A 26194-nucleotide genomic window follows, 5' to 3' on the forward strand; every position below is an offset into this window, starting at 1 on the left:
CCAATTTAAAAATGCTCTATAATCCCTGTCTTATACAGTTATAAACATACCTAAGACTCCATGTTACAGCCTGTAGTTAATCATAACTAAAGATATCACTAGATATCAGCTAAATATAATAGATGAACATAATAAATTGTTCTCTTGTTGTATTTGTTTATAATATGTCTCAGCTCAATAACAATGTCACCAATGTTAGGGCAATGTGGACATACACATGTTATCATTTACATTCACAGTTTCTAACTAAACTGCACTGTGTGAATTATTAAGGCTGTACAAAGATATTGGATGCATTTCTTTCCATTACTAAATATTTGGAACCCTGCTTTTTTTTTTTTATTAATTTTGTTTGTCCTTGCTTTTTACTGGTACAGCAACACTGCCACCAACTAGGAACAGTGGGAAACCTGATATAAACCTGTCATTGCTATTCTATTTCATTATTTATCTTTTATAAGCTACTCTTTGTGCTCTTGTTATTTTTTATTCTGCCCTTTCTATATGCTGTTGCAAACTGCAATTTCCCCATTGCGGGACACATAAAGGTTTTCTTATCTTCTTATCTTATATCCACTACACATTTGCATTTGCATGGCAGAAGCCATCACCTGCCTACTTTTGTGAATATACTTTATGTGTGTCAATTTGGTCTGGTTGCAAGGGACTCAAAACATTAAGGTCACAAAGTCCAATAGAAAACATTTAGTCATACCTTGTTGCAGTCAAACGTACGGAGCCCCCCTGGTGGCATTGGATATAAAATAAATAATGCGTGGCCACAAGATAATTATTGCCATCATTTCCATGCAGAAACTGTGGATTGTTAACATGGACAAGTTTGAATTAATTTAATTTTACTTTAATATAGGAATGAATTACAATGACATACTTCAGTCACTTGCGGTTAGGCATGGAGTAATTCTTAGCAAGAGACAACACAACACAACACACAAATGAGACTTCATTATGTCTTCTTCGCGGGGTTTGCAGCTTTCTGATGACGTCACTTCATAACGTTCCCATGGCAACAGGAGGAAAATTGCTGTTCTTGTGTGAAGTACACGCAAGATTTTTCAACTTTCTGCCAAGATATATGTGACTTTTTTGCAACGAAAATCTGAGATTATGAAATCATGCATATATGCATCATTTGAAAATAAATAAATGTGCGGACTTTGGCTGATTATGCGTTGAATTATGCGATCGCATAATCACGTTTTTCTGGAGGGACTGCATTTAGCATTACCAACAGTGACATGTCAGGCTTCACTTAGACATAAGCTCCTCCAGCCCATCATAGCATTATTATTGACATTACACTCACCATGATAATAATAACAAAGCTACTCTTGAATACAAAAGCAGACTATAATACCAAATAAATTACCAAATTAACGCATTAACTATCTCGTGGCCACGCGTTATTATCTTGTGGCCACGCATTATTATCTCGTATGCATTTTTTTGTTTATCCAATGTCCCCAGGGGTGCTCCGTAGAATTAGAGGAATTTTAATTTTAATTTAATTTTACTTTATTTTTTTAATCATTGAAATAAAGAAAATTGGGGAAATATCAGAAATGTTGGCCTGAGCATGTTGAAATGAGCATGTTAATGTCTGCAAAAGCAGAGCTGGCATGCTGAGCCTCGTCAGGGGCCCAAAGAGACAAAATAAGCAAACTTGTGTTGGAAATGCTAGCTTACAAGCCATGGGATGAGGGCATTTTGTTAGCATTGTTATTAAAGGGTAACGAGTTTTACAGGTTTTAAAGCTTTTGTTGTAATGTGCTGCAGCTAAATAGCTAAATAGGTATCTAGCCTTCTAGCTGATGTTAGCAGTACAGTATTTTTTGGAGTGCAAAGCCAAGGTGCAACACTTATCTATCTTTTGGGCAATGATTTTTTTCTCAAATGTGTGCACAGTTTCTGTTGGACTTTAACCATATGCAGGGACACCTAAAAGCTACAGACTGACTGAGGATGTCAAGAAAATATAATCATCAATTATTTCTGATGTCCAACTCTGCAAAGATGGAAAAATAGCTCAGCAGCTCTCAAATGTCACAAAGTGTCCCATGGTATCATTGCAGGTGTTAGCCCTTAGCTGGCATGTCTGCTGTACTGTATATTCACAAGCTTGCTTGTATCTATTGTGTGACTTCCATTGCACAACAGGGCCTCAAGTAATGTTTGACTTGGTTCACAGTTCACAGAGAAAGAGAGATAATGCATTAAATGTCCTTTTACTAATCTTGTCAATGCAATAGTGACTCCAGGACACAGCTGAAGCTGGATCAGCCTATTGCACAAAGGCTTGTACCATTGTTTGCTCCACAATGCCTGGCAGTGTACATCATTCAGCTGTGTTGCTGAGAAAATCATCCCGGCTAGTGGCAACAATGGCGATACACACGGCTGATCTGATTGCAGTGCAGGAGCGTTCGCTTTCATCTGTAATGCTGGAAAACAGATCATGTAGCTGGAGCTCTTATCTCGGTGATGGATGCTGACAGCCAACACAGGCTCCCTGCACTTCCTCCAGTTTTTTTTCTCCTAGCTCCTAATCTTTTATTTCCTCTTCTGCACCTCTCCCAATTGCTGTTCTTTTGCTCCTTTCTCCCCTCCCTTATTCCTCAACCTGTCTCTACACCTGCTTCTTAATGTCTTTAAACTCTTTCTCTGCCTGTAAAGTGCCTACCCATGATTTCTGTGACATATTTTATTTCGATCCTATTTCTTCCCTTCCTTCAATTGTTGCTGCTTCCATCTACCCAGCCTATTACTCACATCTTCTTCTTTTCCATCCTCTAAACTCTCCCTCCCTCCATCCATCGCTCTTGCCTAAAATCCTTCCCTTTTCTCACCTCCCATACTAATTCAGTACCTTTCTCTCTTTCAACACCATTCTTCACCTCTCCCTTACACTTCCATCCACACCCTGCATCCATTCATTTCTTGTTTTATCAGTCTCTTCATCGCTTGCTCGGGCCAGCTCTAAGAGCCGCATGTAGCCCCCATCGCCTGATCTTGAGAAGATAGCTGATCCCACTGATGCTATTTTAAGCCTGTCATGCATACTCCCCCTCCTCTTCCCTTCCACGGAGAGCTGGCAGCCACAAAGAGGGACATGAAACATGCATTCTTCCCTCACAACCAGACTTTCACTTCCTGATTGTGACTTTGAAATCAGTATAATTAACTGCATTGTCAGGGGACGAGTCAGTCTGACAGAAATAGCAGATTTCTCTCCATATGCTGTTGCAAAATAGATGATTTAATTGTCTTGAAGTTTTGTCAGAGGACTTGGAGAAGGTAGAAGACAATTATTTTATGGTTAATGTGGATTTCTTTTAACAGTGTGTGTGTCTGCGTCATTCACCAAGATAAAAAATGTCATCACGATTCCTGCTCAATTTCCTATAACTGATTAGTCTCTTGCTGAGTCCCACTAGGCACCCTGAAAACTGAACCCTTATAGACTTTAATTGACATCATCTGCATGATCGGTCAAAGTGCCCAAAGTGGAATAAGTTTCTTTATGAAGATTGAGTCTGAAGAGTCCGAAATAATTATCTGGGGCAGAGTCCTTTCCCTGGCCAGGAAAGGGCATGAGTCATATTTCCTTCTCTTTGTTGCTCTCTTTCTGAATTTAATAATTCCCTTTATGTTATTAGTCAACATAGTCAGATCTTTATTTTACACGGGAGTAGACACAGCACTTTTTGCTACATATCTTCTCCTGTGTATTGTGTTCTTGCCAGCTCTTTCAATATGTATGTTTTATCATTTCTGACTTCTCCTGTTAATTAGATATTCCTTTATTTTGTCCCACAATGGGGACATTTGAATTTGATGACACCACTTTTTCTCAGAGTGCAAAGCAAAGAGAAAATAAAGGAGTGTGTGAATATATGGTGTGGACGTAAGACAAAGCTTGTATTTTTTTGTGTGCTTTACTCACCTGTCATTTCCAACTCTGCACTTGCTCACCTACCCAGCAGACAGCGTTGTCAAGCTTTCCCCTTCTGCAGATCACCTGATTCAACTGCTTGCCTGAACAAATGGCTCTCATTTCCTCATTACCCTCTCAGTACATATAGCGGGCAGTTTACCATTGTTGTTTTTCAGATTGTTCAACTTGCTTTAACTGATGGTTTCTTGTATGTTTTGCCTGTCAGTCTCTTGTTTTGTTGTGGCGCTTCTTGCTTGCAGCTTGTTGCCAGCTTGCCTGACCTTCAAAAGCCTCTTAATTATAATCGTTTTTATCTAGATATTCTGCTTGTGTGTCTTAACTCGTGACATAAAACCCCCCACCATGCTCAATTAATGAGATGCTTGTTATGTACAAAGAACACATATGGACTGTATATGAACTGTGGGATCTTAATTTACTACCATTTTCCTGTTTACTTATTTATTACTTTCTATATAATAAACAGTCTGTATTTTACTCTATAGTGAGCAGTAAATTGAGATTGTAGTCATCATCACTGTGTGTCATCTGTAGAGGTATGCATAAAATGGAAAGCACTGCATTGTGGGAGCATAAAATAGTGCATATACCATGGCACTCCTTTTTTTGTTCTGTTGTGAGAATTTGTGAGGCAGTGTGTATTTCACACTCTGAATTTGGACATTAAAATAAAAGGCTTTGAGAGTAATTATATAAAAGTTCATCAAAATTTAATGAGAAGCATAAGTATATGAATGCCACTATAGTACTACCATATATTTAATAAATAGAAGGTGATTTTGGACAACAACTCACCTTAACAAGAAATTTTAAACATGTCTGTAGATTGCATGTCATCATAAAGTCAATACTAATGTTGTTTTATTTCATGAAACTCAACTCATCACTGAACTCATTAAAAACATTTTACATCTGTGTATTGGATGCAAATTTTTTTTTTTTTCCTTTGGGTGATTGAATGTAATGTGAGGATATCTTATTTCAAGTAAACCCTGATAGATGCAGAATTGTATGTTATTCAGCTAGGATCTAACCACAAAGGCTGATGTTGCCCAATAATATTACCATCTGTCATGTCCCGGCTCTGGACCGTGAAAAAAACGAGGAGACGCAGTTGAAAGGACAAATTATAAGTAATTTATTTAAACATAACAACCTAAATGCAACCCGAAAAAGAACTAAATAGAGGATGAGGTGTGTTTGTCAGTAACATCAGTAGTGAAAGTGTGTGTATGCATGAGTGTAATGTATAATGAAAAGTAAATGTTGGATGTTAAAACACAACTACTCCGAATATCAGAAATGATAATAAGATAGAGAGAGCGAGAGAGCAACTGTCAGCCAAAGAGGCGGGGCTTTTATAGCTGAGAAACACCGGGCCCAAGTGCTTCCGCCTATGCCGATTGGTCCAACCCACAAGTACCTGCTGCCTTAAAAGGAAGAGGAAACATTAGAGCCACTCAGGGGACCGTCACACATCCTACAAACATAAACGCTAAACAATAGTTCATTATGAGCGTGATGCCATTTTGCAACTGAGGTGGAGCCGATCAGTCATCTGAAAGTACTAATCTCAAATGAATTATCCATTTTATTTAATTGTTTTTCTTGACGATGTGTGGGCCCCAGACGATAGATAACCACCAAAGAAAAATCTGATGAGAGCTGAAAATAAATACAAGTCATAGGCGCTGTACAGAATGTCTTGTTTATTGGTTGTTGTCATACATTTTCAAAATTACTATATGCTTCGTATCTAAAGACTCTCAGATGAATTGTACTGTCTCTAAAGGCTGACGTAGCAACACCTGGAATACAGGGCAACTCTCACCATGGATGTTTGGCTGTTGACAAATAACACTCAGTTTCATTTCTGAAAGTAAGTTTAAGATCAAAAAAACTTTGACACACAGGTCTTTATATAATTCCAGAATCGCCAAGGTAGTACTTCATATTTTCTGAATGATACATGGTGAAACAAGTATTTTCATGAACTATATTGATATGCCCTTGGTGAGAATCACTCTGTCTTGCAGGAGCTCAGTCACACTGCAGAGTTGACTTTTTATTTGATAATGTTATACACTTGTGGAGGAACAGCAGACACTATCAACACATTTGTGCTTATCTTTTTTTTTCTTTTTTTGCAAGTTTTCTTTTTTCTGTTAAATATCAGTTTGACATAATCTTTTTCACAAGAACAGACTAAGTTTAAATCTGTTTATACGTTTTGTATACCAACATGCTCACAATGTTTCTGAACCATTTTTTCTTTTTCTTATTAGTGTCAGAACAACAATAATCAAAACAGACGCCCTTTTGTTTTGAACAGTATGTGCCAGATCTACCATGGTGGTATCAGGATAATGTGATTTTCTTTGTGGTTCGCAGGCTCATCAAAGGCAGGAGGAAAATAAAGAGGGCCTGGAGTCATGTACACAGGCTTCACTAGCAGGGCATGACGATAACTTAAGGAAAGAAAATCACAGACAGTAGTCGGGCACTCCAAAACAACAACTGACAAATTCAACATTAGTTCACAGTCTCTCTTCATTTTCATACATCACATTTGACTTAAAACAAAATTTCAGTCATTTATCAATAAGATTTACATCATCTGTTGTTCTTTTCAGGCCCAAAGAACTAAACATCATCTCACGTGCTCTGAATGTGAATGATCTATAATCTTTCTCTCTCATGACAGACACATTATCTGTGGCTGTGTGTGCATGTAAGGTGAATATTAACATATTTATCTCTTTTTCAAATACTTTTTTGTTTGTGTTTCTTAGTTAACTTTATACATTGTGCAAAAACAGCTGTCGTCTAATCTAGAAGGCCACCAGGTGTCTTGATATTCATTTTCACTCTGTGTCTGGTCAACAGCATTTCTAATCCCGTCTCATGACAAATCTGTTTGAGAATGCTCTCATTTCTGTAACTGATCAACCTTGTTTTTGAATTATCTCAAGGTATACAAACTCAACACATTTTTTTTTTTTAGCTTGCTTTCATGGTTAAACAGGGCTGAATATGAACAGCACAAGGCTAACTACTGCAGATGTCAAAAATAACTGTTCTCTCTCGGCAATCAGAGACTGTTCCCTTTCACATGAATCATGTGTGCACCAGTTTATTCAAATGGTTTACTGTGTTTGTATAATTTGGCCATATAATAATTGTACCAGCAACTGAAAAATCTTGATACAGTATCTGTTCTCAGAAAGCTTAACCAAGCAGAAAGCAACCAGAGGCAAACTACTGTCTGGCCTAACGCTCAAAACCAAGCTATTTCCTCCTGTATTTATAAGCTGCAGACATGTGAATTTTAATCATAAGCCCTCATTGTTTGTAACTGGTCGGTGTGAACCTACTGTACTGCATGTAATCCAACAGAAATCTGTGAAAATAAATTTTTTCCTTTGGTTCAGACCAGGAAAACTAACAAGGAATACAATACCTGTACAAAGATGTATATATAGTGCAGTCAGTTTGGTGTGTGTTGGCTCTTTCTATTCTAGCACAGAGATTTGAAATGAAACAAGCTGACTAATTCTCAGCTTTAACTTGAGAATGTTTACATTCACAGGGGATAACAGGTTGGGAAATGCTGAAATGTCGCACCCAAATTAAGTTGTCTTATTCAATATTTGGTTGCAAATCCTTTTTAGTCAATGCTGCCCAATCTGTCAGGCCTATACTGCAGCTGTCCCTTCATGCTGGTTTTATCGGCTTTTTGCATTCAGTCTGGTATTCAGCAGTAAAACACATGGACACAGTTAGATTGAGGTGAAGTGACTGACTTGATCAGTCAACAAAGCTTTGTTGCCTTGCCTGTTCACCCAAAATGGATGTAAACAGAAGTTAGAAGCTGAAAGTCAGCACTTTTGCCTCATAGTCATTGTTTCATTTCAACGCCAATGTCCTGGAGAACAGAGCCGAAACAAAAAACATATCACTGTCCTAACACTTTCTGACTGCACTGTACGGTAACAAAGCTTCAGGGTTACAGCTGAACAGCTTGTACCTTTTGAGTTTTGAACAAACATTCCTTTTTGTTTTTTGGTTGTTTGTTTTTTAAGGCCTTAACATGTTTTCAGATCTATTGATTGAAATTCAGCATCGCTGAAATGTCAGTGCCTCTGTGGCACTGTCAGACGAATGTGCTGACAATCTGTTTATGACACTGTTGTCTTGAAAAGCGAGTAGCTTATCATTTGTTATAGTGGTAAATATATATGTTATAGGTGTGTATTATATTTTCCCTCGTCCCTGATGGCCCAACACTCTAAATGATAAAACAAGAATGGCTGTATTACATTAGCGTCATTCTACTGCATCACTAAGAACAGCGGAGCAGCCACACCTCATGGATTTGTGTGTTATATACAGAGAGTATAATACATTATTCTGGTTAGGTATGATTTATGATGTTTATTTACATATGATATGTAGTCTGGATTAACATATAACAACTTCAACTGATAAGATAAATGATTTTAAAATGAAAATGTAATATTCCAGCAATGTAGAAAAATAAGTCATATTCATAGTATCGACATGAGGAAAATGGTTGGTTTTTTTATCTAGCACCTATTGCAACCGAATTACTTTATACTATAATAAACCACAGAAGACATATGGGCACCACTGTATATAACTAGAAATTTCTTACTACCCATGAATCACTTCTCTTACATGAAATACATTTTATGGGCAACATAAGGGCATTTGATAATCTATTAATTTAAAGGCCTTTAGATAGAAAAATAAGTATAATAGAACATATTTGTTTACTTGTTAATTTCTATTAACATAGGGTTATTTTTAAATAAACTGATCTTTGAATAAATTCATACTATGCATATCCTATTTGTGTGCTCTTAATTCAACTTTATACTTTGTGCTTTGTAAAAGCTATGATTGTTTATAAAGCCCACTCCTCTGCAGTTTCATAGGCTGCAATAACATATAATGAGAAGTTTTAATCAAGTTCCTCTGTGAAATTGCTTTGTCTCCTCTGTTTTTATTGTCTTTCTACTACCAAGAAGGTAATTCTGAACTTCATCTATAGTTATTTCATCAATATCTTTAACTTCCTAACCCAAACTAAATCTTTCATCACAGCTCTCTGTCACACTATTCATAAATACCTTGTTTTTTACCTGAATCTATGAACAAGAAACATATGTCACTGCAAGCAGCTCTTTATCAGTCGTACCATCTACTTCCTCTTGTGAATACCTAAACTAAACCTTATCAAATTTGTCTCGTACATTGAGCATATAAGTTATTTTCTTTTGTACCAATACAAGATTTTAACATCTGGAACTCTAATTTTCATTTAAATCCTTCCTTTTTTTATATACGTCTCTCCTAAAACAGAATATGTGATGTTAATAACACTACCTGTTAAAATAAAAAACTAATCTGACAATGATTGTGTTAAATGAATGAATAGCATTTATCATCTGGATTACCATCAACTCATCAAAGAAATGTTTTATGTTTACAACATCACTGAATGTCTGTGTGCTTTTTTTCTCATTTGCTGTGGTCAAAAATTTACTTTGCACATTGAAATAAATTCTACATCATGCTGTCAGTAACATGTCATCCATTAAGAGTCTTAACTCATAACAACCCACTATGTAAACAAAATTGTTCTTGAATTGTGCTCTTTTAAAAACAGCTGTCCGCCATCTTTGTTTTTGTAACCACATCACAATACATCCCATTGACTTTGACAGAGCCAGGAGTATATAAATGAATACATGAAGAATGGCTAATTTTCATCAAACACATGAACAGTTTGTCTTTGTCAGTAATACAGGGGCTTTGTTAATAACTGTAAACATGAATCACGTCTATCAGCTCTATCACCAGACCAATAATTATTGATTACTATGTCAACAGTCAGGGTAGAAAGCATCAATCTATGTGTTGACAGGGTTAACTTAAATAGCAAAAGGTCTGTATGTGTTTACTGTAGGTGTTAAATTGAGCACAATTTAAATAACATCAAGATTGATTGTTCTGTGTGATTGTATGTGGGAATGAATATTTACAAGTGTCATGTTCTGTTCATTCTATTAATGCAATTGGCAAAATCTCCCATTATAAGTGTGTGTGAAGGTGTGTTAAATGTGGACTTTTCTTTTTTGAAGCTCTGTATTTCCTCATGGTCTGATCATCAAATCATTCTTTTCCTTCACAGAGTAACCTGGGTAGTGCTCCACATCTAGCCAACATGATAAAAAATCAATGCAATGCAGGGCAGTTAGATTCACTTGGGATACGTTTACAATATAACTGATATTACAAGAAGAAAATTAATTGTGGTTCTGATGAAATTGTACCTCCTCCTGCTTCAGAAGTCCCCAAATGTTTCCTAAAAGTTAAGTTATCGACCTGGCTGTTTACGCCACCCTGGCAGCAGAGAGCTCTAGATGTATTTATAGTGAGAGCACTGTCGGGACAGCATGAATTATTAATGGGTCCTGATGCAGATTTATCTGTGACCTCTAGGCCACCTGGGTGCGAACACACACACAAACACACACATTCACATACTAAATCAGTGTTTGTCTTTGTGGTTTTTCAGTGAAATGATGACAGATGACAGTGTGTGCAGTCCAGTAACCCTCAGTAACCCCAAGTGTAGCCATTAGCAATCTTTCGGTTGGTTGATGGGTTCACAGAGGATGTCTTTTGTCCACCTGGATTGGTCCTCAGGGATAAATTATTCAAAGATCTGAAGCATTCAGCAAGGTACAGCACATACTTACAGTACATACAGTAGTCCTAAACTACATACACACACATACATACTACATATGTCATAAGAGAAGAGTCTGGTTTGTATGCTTCTTACTAGCTTCTGTGTAGACTCTCAACCTACATGGCATAAAGGTGAAGTTTCCCCCTATAAACTGGACTCAAATGAGTTTAGTGTTATCTCTCTTTTGCTGCAAAAGTCATGATCAAAAAACCTGTAAACTGATCCTTGGCCTCGTGTGTCTGCTCTCTCTGTCCTGTTTCCTGGCTCAAAGGCGGTATTTTCTCAGCAGGTCGGCCTGCCACATGTACTTCCTCTCAGGGAACCTCTCTGGGATCTTGATCTTACGGAAGTCTTGAATGCACTTTTCCAGCTCCTCCTCAACCGTCAGCTTCTCTTTCGCCGGTCTTTTCTTGCAGGTGCTGGTGTCGCGGGAGCTCGCTGTAAGCGTGCGCAGCAGGTCACTCTTCCGCCGCTGTTCGGACTGCTGGAGCATTGCGATGGCGCCCTTTTTCAATGGCCTGTCCAGGGTTTGGACGTTGGCGTGGGGGTGTGATTGGCGGCTGACCGGGCCACAGATGACAGTTCCCTGGGGAGAGCTGGCTTCTGACTGGCTCTCAGAGCTGGAGGTGGAGAGCTCGTTGAAGGAGGTGCCACTCTCGCCCTCGCCATCGCCCTTGTGGTTCTTGCAGCAGCAGTCACATGGAGGGGAGGACCAACGTGACGGACCACCTGGAAAGAAATAGAACCAGAGAAGGGGCTAACATTAGAGTCTATGCAGAGCTATTATTTCCACCTTTTCTTTCTTTCAGGGCCAATCATCATGAAGAGAAAAACCAGACAATGACACAAAGAGAGCCACAAATTACTCTGACAGGAGAAGAAAGGCGAAGTAAGAAGCACTGAAGACTGACAAAGGAGGAAAGTCAGCTAACGCCAAATGGCCATCACCTAGAACAAAGTGACATGGCATCAGGGACAACTGGCTTGTTTCCAGTCTAATCACGGAAGTGAGCTGACTGACTGTGTGACAAGCCTGTATTGTTCAGAGAACTACCCTCGTAGATCCATGCTGTCACATAGAGCTTTGCAAAAACACAATGAAGGTCCAGATTTACATGCTGTAAATGTATTTACAGTATAACACTGATGGCAATAACATTCAGAGGAGCCACTGCAGTAAAAATGGAACGATGTGTAACTTTTCAAAGATTATCAGGTGCATGAGGAGAAACTGTATCAATACTGGTACAGAAAAACAATCTAGTAAACTGGAGTCTGTCAATTCAAAGATGAATAGAGATCAAACTGTATGTGCAGCTTGATTTCTCTGAAGTCTGCTGCGCTGTTCACCAGCCAACTGATTAATCTCTCACTGCAGTTCTTAGCAAGGGATATAAAACTCAGGAACAACACACATTCATGGTTAGATCAAACACCAAAAACCACTTTAAAATCAAAATGATTTGGAGAATTGTGTTAGACAAATAATCAATGTTGTGATTCAATTGAAACTTAAACTTAAATGAAAACCCAGTAAGCATTGGTTTTGTGATTATAAGGTCAAGAGATGTTGAGGTTATACATTGTTTCAGCAGAACTGATATGAGTAAAGGTATTGCAAGTCACCATTCATCAATCATTTTGATACTATTGAAAAAAAGTTTTATATAATCTAGACATCTAAAAAGAGTTTACTGGCAAACAAGCTGATTTAGTATTTAAAAAAACATACTTTGCAACCTTTTTGCTTTTTTTTAACTTTTGGTATTTTCATCCTCCTCCTGTGCAATGCTTAGAAGTGAAGTGGTATGTCAGAGGAGGATTTCTACTGAATTGCTTTCCTCACAAACATACAATCAGTTGATTTGAGCACCACTGTTTTCACCTGACCCAGATCTTCCACAATCATTGCTGAAAGGAATCAATTGCCCAGCCTAGCCTCTGAATGAGCATACGGTAGGTCGAAAGACCACACCTTTCACTGCAGGAAGCAGCCATTTATTTTTCATGCTAACCTCCTGAATAATTGAAGGGGTATCTGTGGCTGATGGACTCATCTCTGTTTAGTGAGGAGCAAGATCAAAACCCTTGAGGCAAACACTCGCATACACCCACAAACCACCCCCCACCCTCCACCCCTTCTGATTTTGAGGCCTGCCCCTACCATTGACAGTACCACACACATACAAGCACAGCCTCCGCATCGAGTTCAATAGTACCATCATTTCTTTTCATGTGCTGTTGAGCATTTCGCTTCAAACGAGATAGTAAAAGACTATAAATAACACTGCTTAAAATAAATGCCCCTCTGCTTTTACTTCCCTTTGTCCTCAGCGGCATTTTTAGCTCATTTTTAAAGAGACAGCAGAACAGAAATCAATTCATCCAACCAAGATTTGCTCCTCTGAGTAAAACTCATAAACAGCTACGTATCGTGACTGCATTTATGTGAGTATAAATAGAAGAAATATGACTTTGACACCGACTCCCACTGTTAAGTCTAAACTGCAGGAGGACTAACATTCAGTAAAGAAACTAATACACAGACACACACACACACATGGCGGCCTACTGTATGTGAAATAAACATCACCCATCAAAGGCAGTGACAGAAATGGAACGCAACACCCTTTGTCAGCGGTAATTAAAGAGATCCAGAGCTGCTTTGGGTGACATTTACAGCATTCACATGCACAAACCTTTATGCACAAACACACTGGCTTCAGACAAAGAAAGAGAATATGCTATCATAATACAATAGTGTAATTTGCAGGTACACAAACAATTAGAAATGTATCAGCCTCAGATAAAAAGTTGTATTCGTTATACAATTGCAGGATAGATAATGTAACATCATGCATGCTAGGCCCAATTACGTCTCTCCCAACCTTTGTTTAGGGACACGAGTTAATTTATGTCACCAAGTGAATAGGTAGCCCTGATCGATGAGATGCAGACTTGTAATTGGTGTTTTGAAAAATGGCCCCAGACTGTGGTGAATAGCTAAATCTGCCAGCAGCCAGTCTGACTGTCCAAATAAAATTAATGCGATGAGACGGGTAAAGCTGCTGTAACAAATGTCTTAAAGAGCCATGTTATGTGTGTGTGCTTGGCCTTGCATCTGTACATTTGATATATGACAATCAGATTAAACTTTGGTTTAATAATTATATCCATCTCCATAAAGCGCCATATAAGTCTTGACAGTGACATGCTGCTTTTATTTACAGGTGTTGTGAATGGCTATTAGCCTTGCTAACACTAAAGACTAGTAGGGAGGGGTCTGATTTATTATTTTCACCAGTTGGATTTCCTGTCAAACCTTTAGCTTCATGACAAATTGGCGGGTAAATAATTAAATTGAGGACACCACTTCCAGGGACTTCTAAGCACTGATAACAGATTTGTAAAACAAGTCATTGTGGTGTCTCTACCCTCATCTACACAGTGATACTGTAATTATGTTCCCAAAAGGATATATCAGTGAGTAGTGTTGATGGGTCATAGCACACTGAGGCATGTTAGTAGTAAAACCAATTTCCTCTGCTAATTGAAGTGAAAATTATTTCATTGATATTTACACTGTATGTTTACAATGTCTTGCTAATTGAGGTGAAAATTAAACCACTGTTTACGTTATGTTTATTCAGGTTTTTCCTTTAATTTTCTGTCTGCTTGAACTCAACTCTTAAATGCTCCTGCTAGCATACAAAATCACAAAGGAAACTGTCCAATATATTGATCCTGGTCCAGTACAAGGGCCCTTAATTTCAGGCTGTATAGATAAGATATGTAAGTTTATAAAATATCAGGTAACATTATAATAACACAGCTAATTTTATTCTGCAATAAACAATCCACTATTTTCCCCAGTTGGTCTGCTTGACAATTAAGGGTCAAAACATTTACTTCAAACTTTGTATCTGAGACACTTCAGGTCTAATTTTGCCTAACCATAGATGAATTATGCATGTTGGCAGTGTGCTCTGGAGCTTCCAAATTTCCTCTGATGGAGGTGCCATAATTAAAGGTCAAGGTTTCAGAGTCTAAAGGCTATACCTGCCATCCAAACTGATTCTAATTATACTGGGAAGGAATGATGCATCTTGTTACTGAGTGGCCCAAAGGATGCCAGCATCCATCACTTTAGGTGGACAATTTTAATTGAAGTTTTGCTTGTTCATCCACATGAGACTATTTAAACTGCAGCAACAGTGATAGATTTCCGACAAACCTGAGCAATCCATATATTGGGGCAATATTTTGTCCATGTATTGTAGTTCTCTAAGTCAGGGCTTTGACCTGATATGTTTGTGTTCATGCTATCTAACAGGTAGCATGTATGTACAGATCTTGCCTAGTTTCCTCTTGTGAAAAAAAACATGATTATTAAAATAGTCTATTGGCTCCTGTCTAGTCATTGTCATAGATTACCTGTCTAAATGCCAAGAATTTGACAGTATGTCTCTGTGACAGGTAGGCGACTCTCCTGAAGGATCCACTCACTCAAAAAATAACCTACGGTTCATTTTTTATACCAGTCAGGAGATGTCTTGGGGAGAGGGCGTCCCCTCTTCCTGTCAATCACGCCCACGTGAAATTCGGTAATTTTAGAAAGGTGTAGAATAACTCATAAGAAGCAAGTAGGAGGTGCAGTTACTGTTGCAAGAATATGTCTGAATTTGAACTGAATACTAATGTTATTTTGTGTAACTTATGGCACCTTTTAACATTTACATGATTAAATCTTGTCTCCTGCACCTAGTTGCTTGTTCAACAGGAGGCTAAAAACAAGATCAAATTAGAGATTATAAAAACATTTTTAAATTTATTTATTGTCAAATTGCAGTTTAATTTAAATTGTAATTGAGGTGATTACACAATAAATAAAAATATCAAATTTTAAAAGAAGATATTTTTCTTTAAAACACACACTCCCTGGCTTAGTTATAGCATGTACACTCGATTTGTAATGTGCTTGAGACTTGTGTTTCTTCTATGCCCAGTAGTAAAGAGAAAAAACTGCTTTCCACACATGAATCAGTATGGCTGCGTAAGTATAAATGTTACAGTATTTGTATTTTTTTTATTTTGTATTTGTCTACAAATGTAGGCCTAGTATATGTGGCATCCTGTGCTGCCATGTGAGAGTAAGGTCATGCTTTCCTTCAGGGCTAAGTGTATATTTTTGTGGGTGTGTGTGTGTAAGTGCACATGGGCATGTGTACGTGCGCATGAATGTAACATGTGTAAGCTGATGCACCATGCTCCTGATGTAGGTCAGTTTGAGTGTTTTGCTGCAGTCTCCTTTCCTCCACATACATCATACATGCTGCGTGACACTGAGTGTGTGTATGTGAGGTTTGCACCCGCACAGCGTGTGCGTGCAAGCCTGTGGTCATCCCTCAGTGTGTAAGTGACATTGGCCTTGGAACTATTATCTGTATGCCGTTGGGCAGAGAAAAGGAGGCTGATGTCAGGTGGGGTTCCCATTCATGTCATCAGAGGTGTCAGACTTGTCGACCGTGCCTCTGGCCAGCATCACTCAGCACACACAACCTGCCTTTGTGTGTGTGTGTGTCAGTGTGTGTGTTGCTTTACACTGTGCAGCAGTTGATTCATGTGATCTCTTGTTGTTTCTCTTCCAGGGAGGTGGGCAGGAGGTCTGACCGAAGTCTAATGACTGTCACATGCTATTACACACACACGCAGATACGTAGACACACACAAACACACTCACACACACACACACACACACACAAAGCTTCCTGACAGGTGCTCGAGGCTCTGATGTATTGATCTCAGCAGGGACCTCCACAACTTGTGTTAGCTCTGGCCAGTAAAAAGACCTGGCTGACTCACGCTACAGTCACAATGAAATAGAATGTACACACTCACTGAAATACACTATACACACTTTGAGTACAAACCTAATTTCCTCTCTATCTATCATCCATGTACATCTGTCATATGCTACTTGTCAAAGGTTTATTTAGTTTCTTGAAACAACAGTTGTGAAACGTAGTATTCAATTTATTCATGTAGACCGTTTCGTTCATTTTATGTCATTTTTATGACGGCCATGTAACTATTACACAGACTTATATATTCCAAAACAAACCACTGACAGTATGTGCCTCAAAATACATTTAATGTTATTTTGTCGTTTATTACCATGTTGTACCAACACACTCAGTATACCTGTACCTGTATAAATGGTCCTTTATCCACTTGATTTCAGACTCTCATTCAGAATACAAATTTTGCATCCTTTGCAAAGGATAGGACTGGCAGAAGAGCAACAACCATTGACCTAAATCTTACCATACTATCTATTAGCCCAAACATAACATTTGACTTAGGAAGCTTTACAACATCAGTACACACTCTGGAACATTTAAATGACTGGGTGCAATTTTGTTTATCTTCTTCCCCATTTGAGATTAAACACTGCAGGAGTTTGTAAAAATACTTTTGCTTAATCATCTCATGCAGCATGATTTGAATTGTTTGTTGCCAAAACATTGCATGGGGAGTCCAAGCTGACTCGGAAATTTATCTCATTATGTTAGGTTATTCTGGGGGGGAAATAATTACGTTTCCCTCTTGAGTAGAGCTTCAAAACAAGGGAGAGTCTACAACTGCTAAAACACATGCAAAACATTCAATTTGGTGTAAAGAGTCTCCTTCCCTCCTTTCTTCTGTTCCTCTCCCTTCCTCTCTTCTTTTTTTGTACCTTCTCGATTTCTTGTCTGCACTTTCCACCTTTCACTCTTCCTCTCCCCATGCATCTCTCCCTTACCGTTCCCCTCCTTAATGCCTGTATCGATGGGTTGGCACATCAGTGGAAGAGTATGGGCGATTGCCCTCTGATTGATTTCTGTCATACAGTCTCTCAGCACTGGGAGGCTGTTCACTGGAGATAAATGATGTTGGCTCAAGAAAAGCAAATAAACCTCTTCTATCTATCACTCCCTCTCTGTCAGTTTTTTTTCTTCCAAGTCCCACCTCAGCTCTGCCGTCTGCATATCTCTGCCACTGTGTCTCGCTCCCCACCCCATTTTTCTGCCTTCCTGTCTCTTTCTCAGTCTCTCAGTTTCTTCGTTCTCTTTCTCTCTCCCTTAGTAACTTTTTCTCAGTTTTTTCAATGTATTCTCTCTTTCTCTCATGTTCTCTTCTTTTTATTTTCTTAATTTAAGTCAACAGCCCTGATCGAAGGTTCTGCACATCCGATTCATGCACTGCTTCTCAACCATGATAATTTAGCAATTCAATCCAGTATTATAGTTGAATTTGTGCTAAGCAGACAACAAATCCGATTATTAAAACATTCTGGAAATAATGCAAATTAACTTGGAAGTCTAACAATATGGCCAGAAAACACAGAGAGAATGGCTCTAAATGAAAAAGAAAAAACATGAGCATAAGCTCACTGATTGGAAATTATTTAAATTTAGTAATTTAAAAATTTGTTTTGACATTGATTATCATCTGATTAAAGCAAAATAATGAGGGAGCTATATGCACTCAGACACTTGTATCCACCTTCCGTCAACCTGCCTCTTCTCAGCTAATACTACTCAATTACTAAATTTTAGCATTTTGCATAAAACTTTCAGAAAGAAGGATTGTGTCTAAAAATGTTGCATAAAAGAAAATTTCACTTGAGGAAAAAGTGAGTCACTCTGCTCAAAATGTCATCCAGCTGCATCCATTACTTTTGTGATGGATGGGCATTTGAACACTGGTGTAAAATGGAAAAAAACATCAAATAATGACAAAGGCCCTTGTGAGTCTCAGGGATTGTGTTTGAGGCCATTGCATAACTCTTTCTATAATCAAGACCCACTGTAGCTTAAAAAAATCTCAATGTCATATCATGTTACTAACTTTATCCGGTTATTTGCAGAAAAGTATACCACAAGAAGATTTAGGAAATGTAAAAACACTATACTAATGTGTCACTTTATAATACCAAATGTTAGCTTTTATTGGGCACTGGGCCATAAGACACCGTATGTCTGAGCGCATCTGTCAGAAAGCCCAAATGTCTGTGTTTGTGTATAAATATCAATTGTCTGTACAAATAGTCATCTGCAGTTTTAAGACATGGTGGACTCCATGGACGGCGACCGTGGCATCTGTAGATAAAAACGACTCATTCTAAGGTAATAAATGCATAATGATTCTCCTAAATGTTACACACTGGACCTTTAATAGATATAATAGATCAGACAACAGTACATAAGGTATTTGTAAAGGGTGCCATAACAACACAAAACCACAATAATAAAATATAAGCCACCAGCCTTTCTGTAAGCCTCAGTGCATAGGCCTCAAATTGTACAGTTTCTACTGTATTCCACAATCAGAAGACTAGTGGCTTTGATCGATTTCCGTACTCCAATTTAAAACTGAATTTCTAATGGATGCTTTGCCACTACAATCCCAAGGAAAGTTGAGATTATGTGACTCAGTGCTCAGTCTACCTTAACAAAAACAAAGTGAGAGACAGAAAGAAAGAGTTTGTTCCTCCCTTGAGCATCAGACCAATGTATAGCACCATAGAGAATCAATCAGAAAAGAGGGAAAATGAGACGCTGGCTGTACCCTGTGTGATTTTCTGGGCATGTGAGTCTATTTTCTGGTTCAGGGCTGATATCACTGCAATAAAATTGATTTTATTTTAGTTCAAAACCTCAGACAAACGCTCTTTGGGTCCATAAAGTCTTCTTTTCATTGTTACCGGAGCAGCTCCCAGCACTAAAGCACAACCCTCATGTTATCACAGGTTAAATGTAATAAAAATGTGAAAATGTGTTTATCCCTATGAGGAGATTCTTTTTCAAAATGCCCTCCTCCATTTAGAGGTCAAAAGAACAGAAACTAATGTTGGCAGTGATTCAGCATCATGCCCAAGCCAAGTCAGGAGTCACAACTTGTAGGCTTGCCTGCTTTACATCTCAGCCGTCTGGTTTTTAGCTGTGGGAAGAAGCTTGGTTGGTCAGATATTGATTAAACTGTCCCTGGCCCTGGGAATGAGTTCTGGACAAAGATGTCAGCTGTCTAATGAAAATTCTGCATATTCAGAATGTAAGAGGCATGCATTCCTAAGCAGATTGTTTTTGTTTGAGCTATATTTGCAAGGTTGGCATAATAGATAACAAGAAAAAAGCATTTCGTATACCTCCCCCCTTCCCTCTCTCTTCTTCCCCCTGTCTTTCTCTCAATGCAGCATAATTAGTCCCTCACAAGGCAGCGTGAAATGATGTGATTGACTGTTCAGGTTTCTTAAACCAGTCACTTCTTTTATGCCAGCACTTTCTCACCCCTGTATTTAAGGGCCGTATGCCTCAGCGAGTGCGTTTCTGCACTCTTGTTTTGTTTTGTGTGTCTGTTGAGTGAAAATGCCTCTCTTGCCTAGAAGCAGGTGTTACACTTCACCTCAGAGAGTGACACTACGTGGTGACAGGAGTTTCCATTTCTAGCAGCACATTTCTTTCCCTCTTAGCCTCTTTCTATCTTATATCTTCTTTCTGTCTATTGATTTCCTCTACTCTTTCTCCCCAAGAGTCTGTACTGTAAATGCGCTGTTAGTCCATTATAAAGCCACAGTAATCTAAAACAGCATATCTAAAAATGTATATAACACATGCCAGTGCATGTATAATTCACCATATGTTACAGAAGCACACTGGCAGGCTTTTTCGAGAGAGATTACAAGGTACTTTGGCAAACTGGCACAACGTCCGAGAACAAATGTGATACCACTGGCACTCGCTTTTATTCTCATTTCAAGTGGAATGTGCAGAAGAAACTATTAGTAGTAGTATGGTGGGTGGGGAACAGAATGATGCAAAGAAGCAGAAGGAAAAAATAGATATAGAAAGAGAGCTGGTAATCTTCTAAAGTTTTAGATAGTTATAGAACATGAAGGGAAATGACCATTCAGTGTCTGACATAGACCAGCAGCGCCCTGTCCTCATACACTAAAACTAATTGTCGTTTTAAACACTTCACAGTAGCTGTGCTGATGCAGGCATAGGGAAACTTTCCTCTCAAAGACCAGTCCTACTGATTATTAATCACGCCTCCTTCACCAAATGTTCAAAAAGTTCCCATTTTAGAGCTTTTTGACAGGCACCATCCTCATTTTGCATTCATCAATAATCCTTGTGCAAATTAGACTGCTCTCTTAAACATTCATCATGATGCAATTAAGGATCTGTCTCCACGAAACCCTGGTCTGTCTTGCAGCTCAGACTGAACGCCTGGCCATCAGCGCTCACACTGTTACTGTTTATATTTGTGATTTTATTTTAATGAGCATTAATACATGTTAGAGAAGGAAAAATTGATGTAGAAACTGTGACATGTCTTCCAAATGTTGTAGAGATTAATCAACAGATTTATGCATTCTCCTTTTGTGATCTTTCAGAATACATAAAGGCCACAGAGAGTGACGTCAGAACCATTAAGACCATCAACCAGCTGTACATAAAATATGGATTTATTGTCAGCAGTATTACTTCCACATTGGTAGTTTGCTTTTTGGCTATTTGGAGGTCTGTTATATTATCCCCAGGTCTATTCACAGCCATCCATCAAGCCACATACCTGTCAATCAATCCTGCATCTACTATTTCTCCACTTTACCTTTGACCCATCCATTGATTAATCATCCACCTATCTATCTCTTCTTTCATCTTGGTCCTTCTATGTATCCAGTGCATTTGTATGTTTATAAATTGGGAGAAACTAAATTGGGACAGTAATAACATCAATGTTCCATTTATAAAATTTGGACTGCCCAGTTCTTTTTTTATTATTTAACATATTCACATATGAATGTGATTATGTCCCCTGTGGGCTAACATGGCAGATTAATGGGAGCCTATGATGAGGTGATTCTTTACAGTGAGGAAAACAGAGGGGTTTTTAATCTGAAATCAACAGAGCGGGCAGCCTGAAGCAGCAGAAAATGTTGGCACCATGCAGTCAGCAGTAGAAGAAAATACTGACCAGACATACAGCAGAGCGCTGCGTTAGCAATAAATGAAACAACTAAATTCTACAGTAGAGTGGTGGAAGGGTTTTCAGGTTAGTGACAGAAGAAAAAGTTGCAACTTCTGAATGGCCTTTTTAGCCAAATTCATGAGTATTTCAATCAGGAGAGACTTAATTTTGAATGAATAATATTTATTTAATGCAGAATGAAGATGAGAAATGTGAAAAGTCTTTGGCGATTAGACCTCATTGTGACTTGGTGGGGTTGGTGAAGCTGTGATAAGAATAGGAAACCCCCTGATGGAGCATAATGACATGGTCTTTCTGCTTGAACTTACGCTGAGCTTCATTTGTATGATTTAAAATGCAACAAACAATTATTGTAATTATTATTATTTTATTTTAATATTTTTTTTATTTCTGTTCAAGTCTAAGCACTTACACACTGCGAACATTTGTACAACGTGTGAAGACATGTGTACACACAGCAGTTATGTATACAATCCGTTTACGTTATATTTGTGGTTAATAAAAGTGCACAGTGCATATTACTCCTGACAAACAGAAATGCTCTGGCACAGTGTCCAGTGTTGAATTATCTATGATGTCAGCTCCAACATACAGGCTGTAATCGGCAAACAATTGCACAAGCATTATCGCTGCCCAGCAGAGCGCTCACCAGCTACTATCTCTGTCCCTCTGTCACACACGTTCAGTCATTATCCGTTTGTTACACACACACACAAGGTTGGGAAGGTTACTTTCAAAATGTAATTGCTTACAGATTACTGAATGTTTCCTCATGACTGTAGTAATCCTGACACTATGCTGACTCTATGATGGTTGCAGTTATATCAGGATGACTCTGGAATCTGAGGTTAAATGGCGCATCATTTCGTTTTAATTCCACCATTATCATCATTTGCAAGAATGATCGTCCATTTTTCATCTTTTAAAAGATGACTTTATTATTTTTTTTCTATCATAAGCCACATCAAGCCTTGCTGTCTCTAATTATCTCCTCTTTTCCCCTACCCTCTGGTCACTATCAGTTTCATTTTTTGTTCAGTTTCTATCCACTTGTTTCATCTGTTCTCAATCAATCACCACTAGTCTCCCCAATCTGTCATCTGACCCCTTTTACCCCTTTCTGCCAACATAATGGAGTGCCTTTACCGACTTGTCTCTCTGTATCTCTTTTTTTCTTTAGTCTCACTTTTTAGCTCTTTTTGTCAACATCTTTCTCAGTTACTCATTCTCTTTCTTTTACCATTCTAACTGTCTTTTATAGCTCATACCCTCAATGGGTACTGATGATGGCGCTCATGTTTTTCCTGGATTCAGCAGCGTGGGATGTGACAGCCTTTTTGGGTGTCCATAATAACGAGCGTCAGCCTTGGCCTGCCCCTTAGAACCCATCACCAGTATCCAATATAATCTGTCTATAAGACTCCAGCTACATACAGTACAGCACTAACCCAGTTCAACTTATAAAACATTCATGTCTCCACCTGTGCTCTGTGGCCCATGTATCAGTTACACCTACTTAGTAGCAGATAGGACCCTCTTTTGCCTGCAAGCACTCCAGATTTTTTTGAGGCTTGGACTCAACAGCGTGCAGGAAATGTCACAACTTCCACTTCTCACATTTCTCATTCTTCAGACATTTTCATCGACAAGACTGCCACTGACTGCTGATGTTTTTGTTTATTGTCATTCTCAGGGGGCTAAAGACACTGTTGTGCAGGAAAATCGCAGGAGGCTGGCTGTTTCTGAGCGGTAATGATAATACCATGTTCAGTTAATTAAGTCACACATCTTGTCCGTAGTAATGTAACTGAAACTCTGAATACTGCCTGACTGACTGCATGACTGAGCTGTTTGTAACTACAAACAGTTGGAATAAAACATACCTGAACAATGTGTATTACTTACATATAATTACAGTATAATGGTTTGTTGATGCTTAGTTTAATTCAAGCAATCTAACTGGTGAAACATGTGTTTTTCTGTGCTGCCAATGTTGTCAAGTTGTCGCATTGGCACCAAGTGTATGACTATGACAAATGCACTATTGCCATGCTGCCTTATGGTGCATACAGCTCTCCAGGAGCTCATGAACAGTCAACCCCAGCCCCATGTGACCATTTGAATTTAACAATTCATGGGACTGGCACAGATTTCCCATGAGGATGTCTATAGCCAGACATCTCAAGTGCTTGGTCAGTGAATGTGTTGTCCATTTTGTGGCCTGGATGCCTGAAAGTGGATGACTGAGGGGGCTTTGAGGACTGGTGGACTGTCAGGAACAATCTAGTCTGACATGTGAAATATTAAAGATACAGAAAATAATCAGTTCAGAGAACAAACTGCAAAGAAACTTGATCCTTGCATCTGAATCACAAAATTCAAAGACCAAATAAGGGTTTAAAGCAAACATGAGTAATTCTGGATTTAGACAGAATCAATGCGGATGTCCTGGATGGATGGTTGGAGTGATGAAAGGATTGACTGAAAAGTAGAGGAATCAAAAGATTAAGAAAGGCTGTTGTTGGCTCTGAAAGGTATACAGACTGAAAGGCAACTGATCAATACAACCTTATCATGGTGTTAAATCCTCTCACGTCCTGACAGGACTCTCTGTACTTGGCCTCTATATCGCTGATTCCATCACGCTGTCTCTTTACTCGATCTGTTTTACTCTTTTTAAGCGTGTGGCCACATGGTCGAGAATTGTTTTGAGAGGAAAAGCTGACAGAGGCAACAGATGCAACGTGCTCTGGAGAGATTTGGTCTGAGGCCAGCAAGGATAATTTTCAATTTAAGCGTTTAGGCAGGGTTTTACCACTACACCATCCTCTGGTAATGTGAATCTCTCTCTTCTATGCTTTCCCCGCTGTGCAGGTGGCTGTGAGAGTGCATGCTTATGAGAGTTTAACATCTCATCCCCATGAACTCTGCGATAACAAAACACTATGTGAACTTGAGAACTGCTTTCCCCTCTTTACACTCCACTCCAAGCATCTACTCTATGTTAAGTGCCTCAGTCTGGAGCATCATCTGTAAATGGCTCATCTCAGTTGTCCCATTTTACCTGGAGTATTCCCAACAGGGAGGATTTAAAGAAAACAGCACATGACAGGATGTGGAAGAAAAAGCATGGTCGGTGAACCAAAAGGAATGGGCTATTCCCTGAGGGGAAGTGACATTCTTTAACATAACCTACTGTAAATCTCTACATGATGATGTGCTCTTGTTGTTTGTCTCTCTACAGCAAGAAAATGCTGCAGCCTCTTTCTCCTTCATTTCCTCAATAGCTATTTTCTTTCTGCTCCCCTGCCTGTCATCCATTGTGTTGGTCATTTCCAAGGATTTTGTGAAAACTAGAGACATTATTTTTCTGTCTGTGTGGTCGCTCTGTTTTAAGTCACTTCTGATTCTCTTAGTGCTGTTCACAATGACAGACAAACTGGAGAGAAATGAGGGAAAAAATGAGCTTGGGCAAATAAAACCCACATAATTCAAGTGGCTGTAAGCAGTTAGTTTGTGACTGTTAGCTTGCCTGTCTGGGCAGTTTGTGCAAATAGTGAACAAATGGGCATATAACATTATTTCAAACATCATCATGGTATGTGGGCCAAATCTTATGGTGTTAATGTCAGTGAGGACAATGACGAAGCCGGACGGCAGGTTACCATCCATGGCTGTTCAAAGGCTGAGCAGCCTTGAAGACAATAGCCTTGAAACAGAATTGGAACAGGGATGGTTTTGGAGAACCACAAACTCTGGACTGCTTCATAGGGGCCTCATTAGGGACTATGCATGATAGGTACATGGAGAAAGTGGGGCACAGCTACCAAACACACAGACAAAAAAGATTCATATCCACGCAAACACACACAAACTGTATGCTAGTCTCTCTCTCTCTCTCTCTCTCTCTCTCTCTCTCTTTTGTCCACACACATTCATACATGCAGACCCATAGCAGGGGGCGAGAGAGAGCCCTAGAGCATGACAGAGTGCAAAAGTAATTGGCAGTAAAGTGATGTGTCAGGACTGCTGTGTACACCAAGCGCCATGCAAATGGCAGAAACAAGTTTAGACAGATGAAAAGAAAAGAAATAGATAATGTCACTTGGAATTTCTTAACTAAAGGAGCTAATTGAAATCCCAGTATTTGTTGCAATGTTGTTATTTTGTCAGTTTAGTTAATTCATTTCATGTGTTTTTGTGTGTTTCCATGAATGTGTATACATACATCTGTGTGACTGTGTGTGTGTGTTGGGTCATTAGCTATAACAGCTTTGGCTCATTGTGACTTTTAGAGCGTCTCCAGAGTTGATCTCACACAAAGTGTCATTAAGCCCTTCGTCTTTTCACGCAGCTGGTGAGAGTGTGTACGTCTCAATGTGCGTGTGTGTGTGATACTT

General features: G+C 38.8%; 1 protein-coding gene across 1 annotated transcript in view; it reads right to left on the bottom strand.

Annotated features, from left to right (window-relative positions):
• Positions 1-5670: 5670 nt before the first annotated feature.
• kctd16b (potassium channel tetramerization domain containing 16b) overlaps positions 5671-26194 on the bottom strand; it is a 71359-nt gene continuing 50835 nt past the window's right edge. The window contains exon 2 of the mRNA XM_051401906.1: positions 5671-11486. Coding sequence (XP_051257866.1) covers positions 11023-11486 — 464 coding nt within the window. The 3' untranslated portion in view covers positions 5671-11022. The remainder of the gene's footprint in view (positions 11487-26194) is intronic.

Source organism: Dicentrarchus labrax, unplaced genomic scaffold, assembly GCF_905237075.1.
Source record: "Dicentrarchus labrax unplaced genomic scaffold, dlabrax2021, whole genome shotgun sequence".
NCBI lineage: Eukaryota > Metazoa > Chordata > Actinopteri > Moronidae > Dicentrarchus > Dicentrarchus labrax.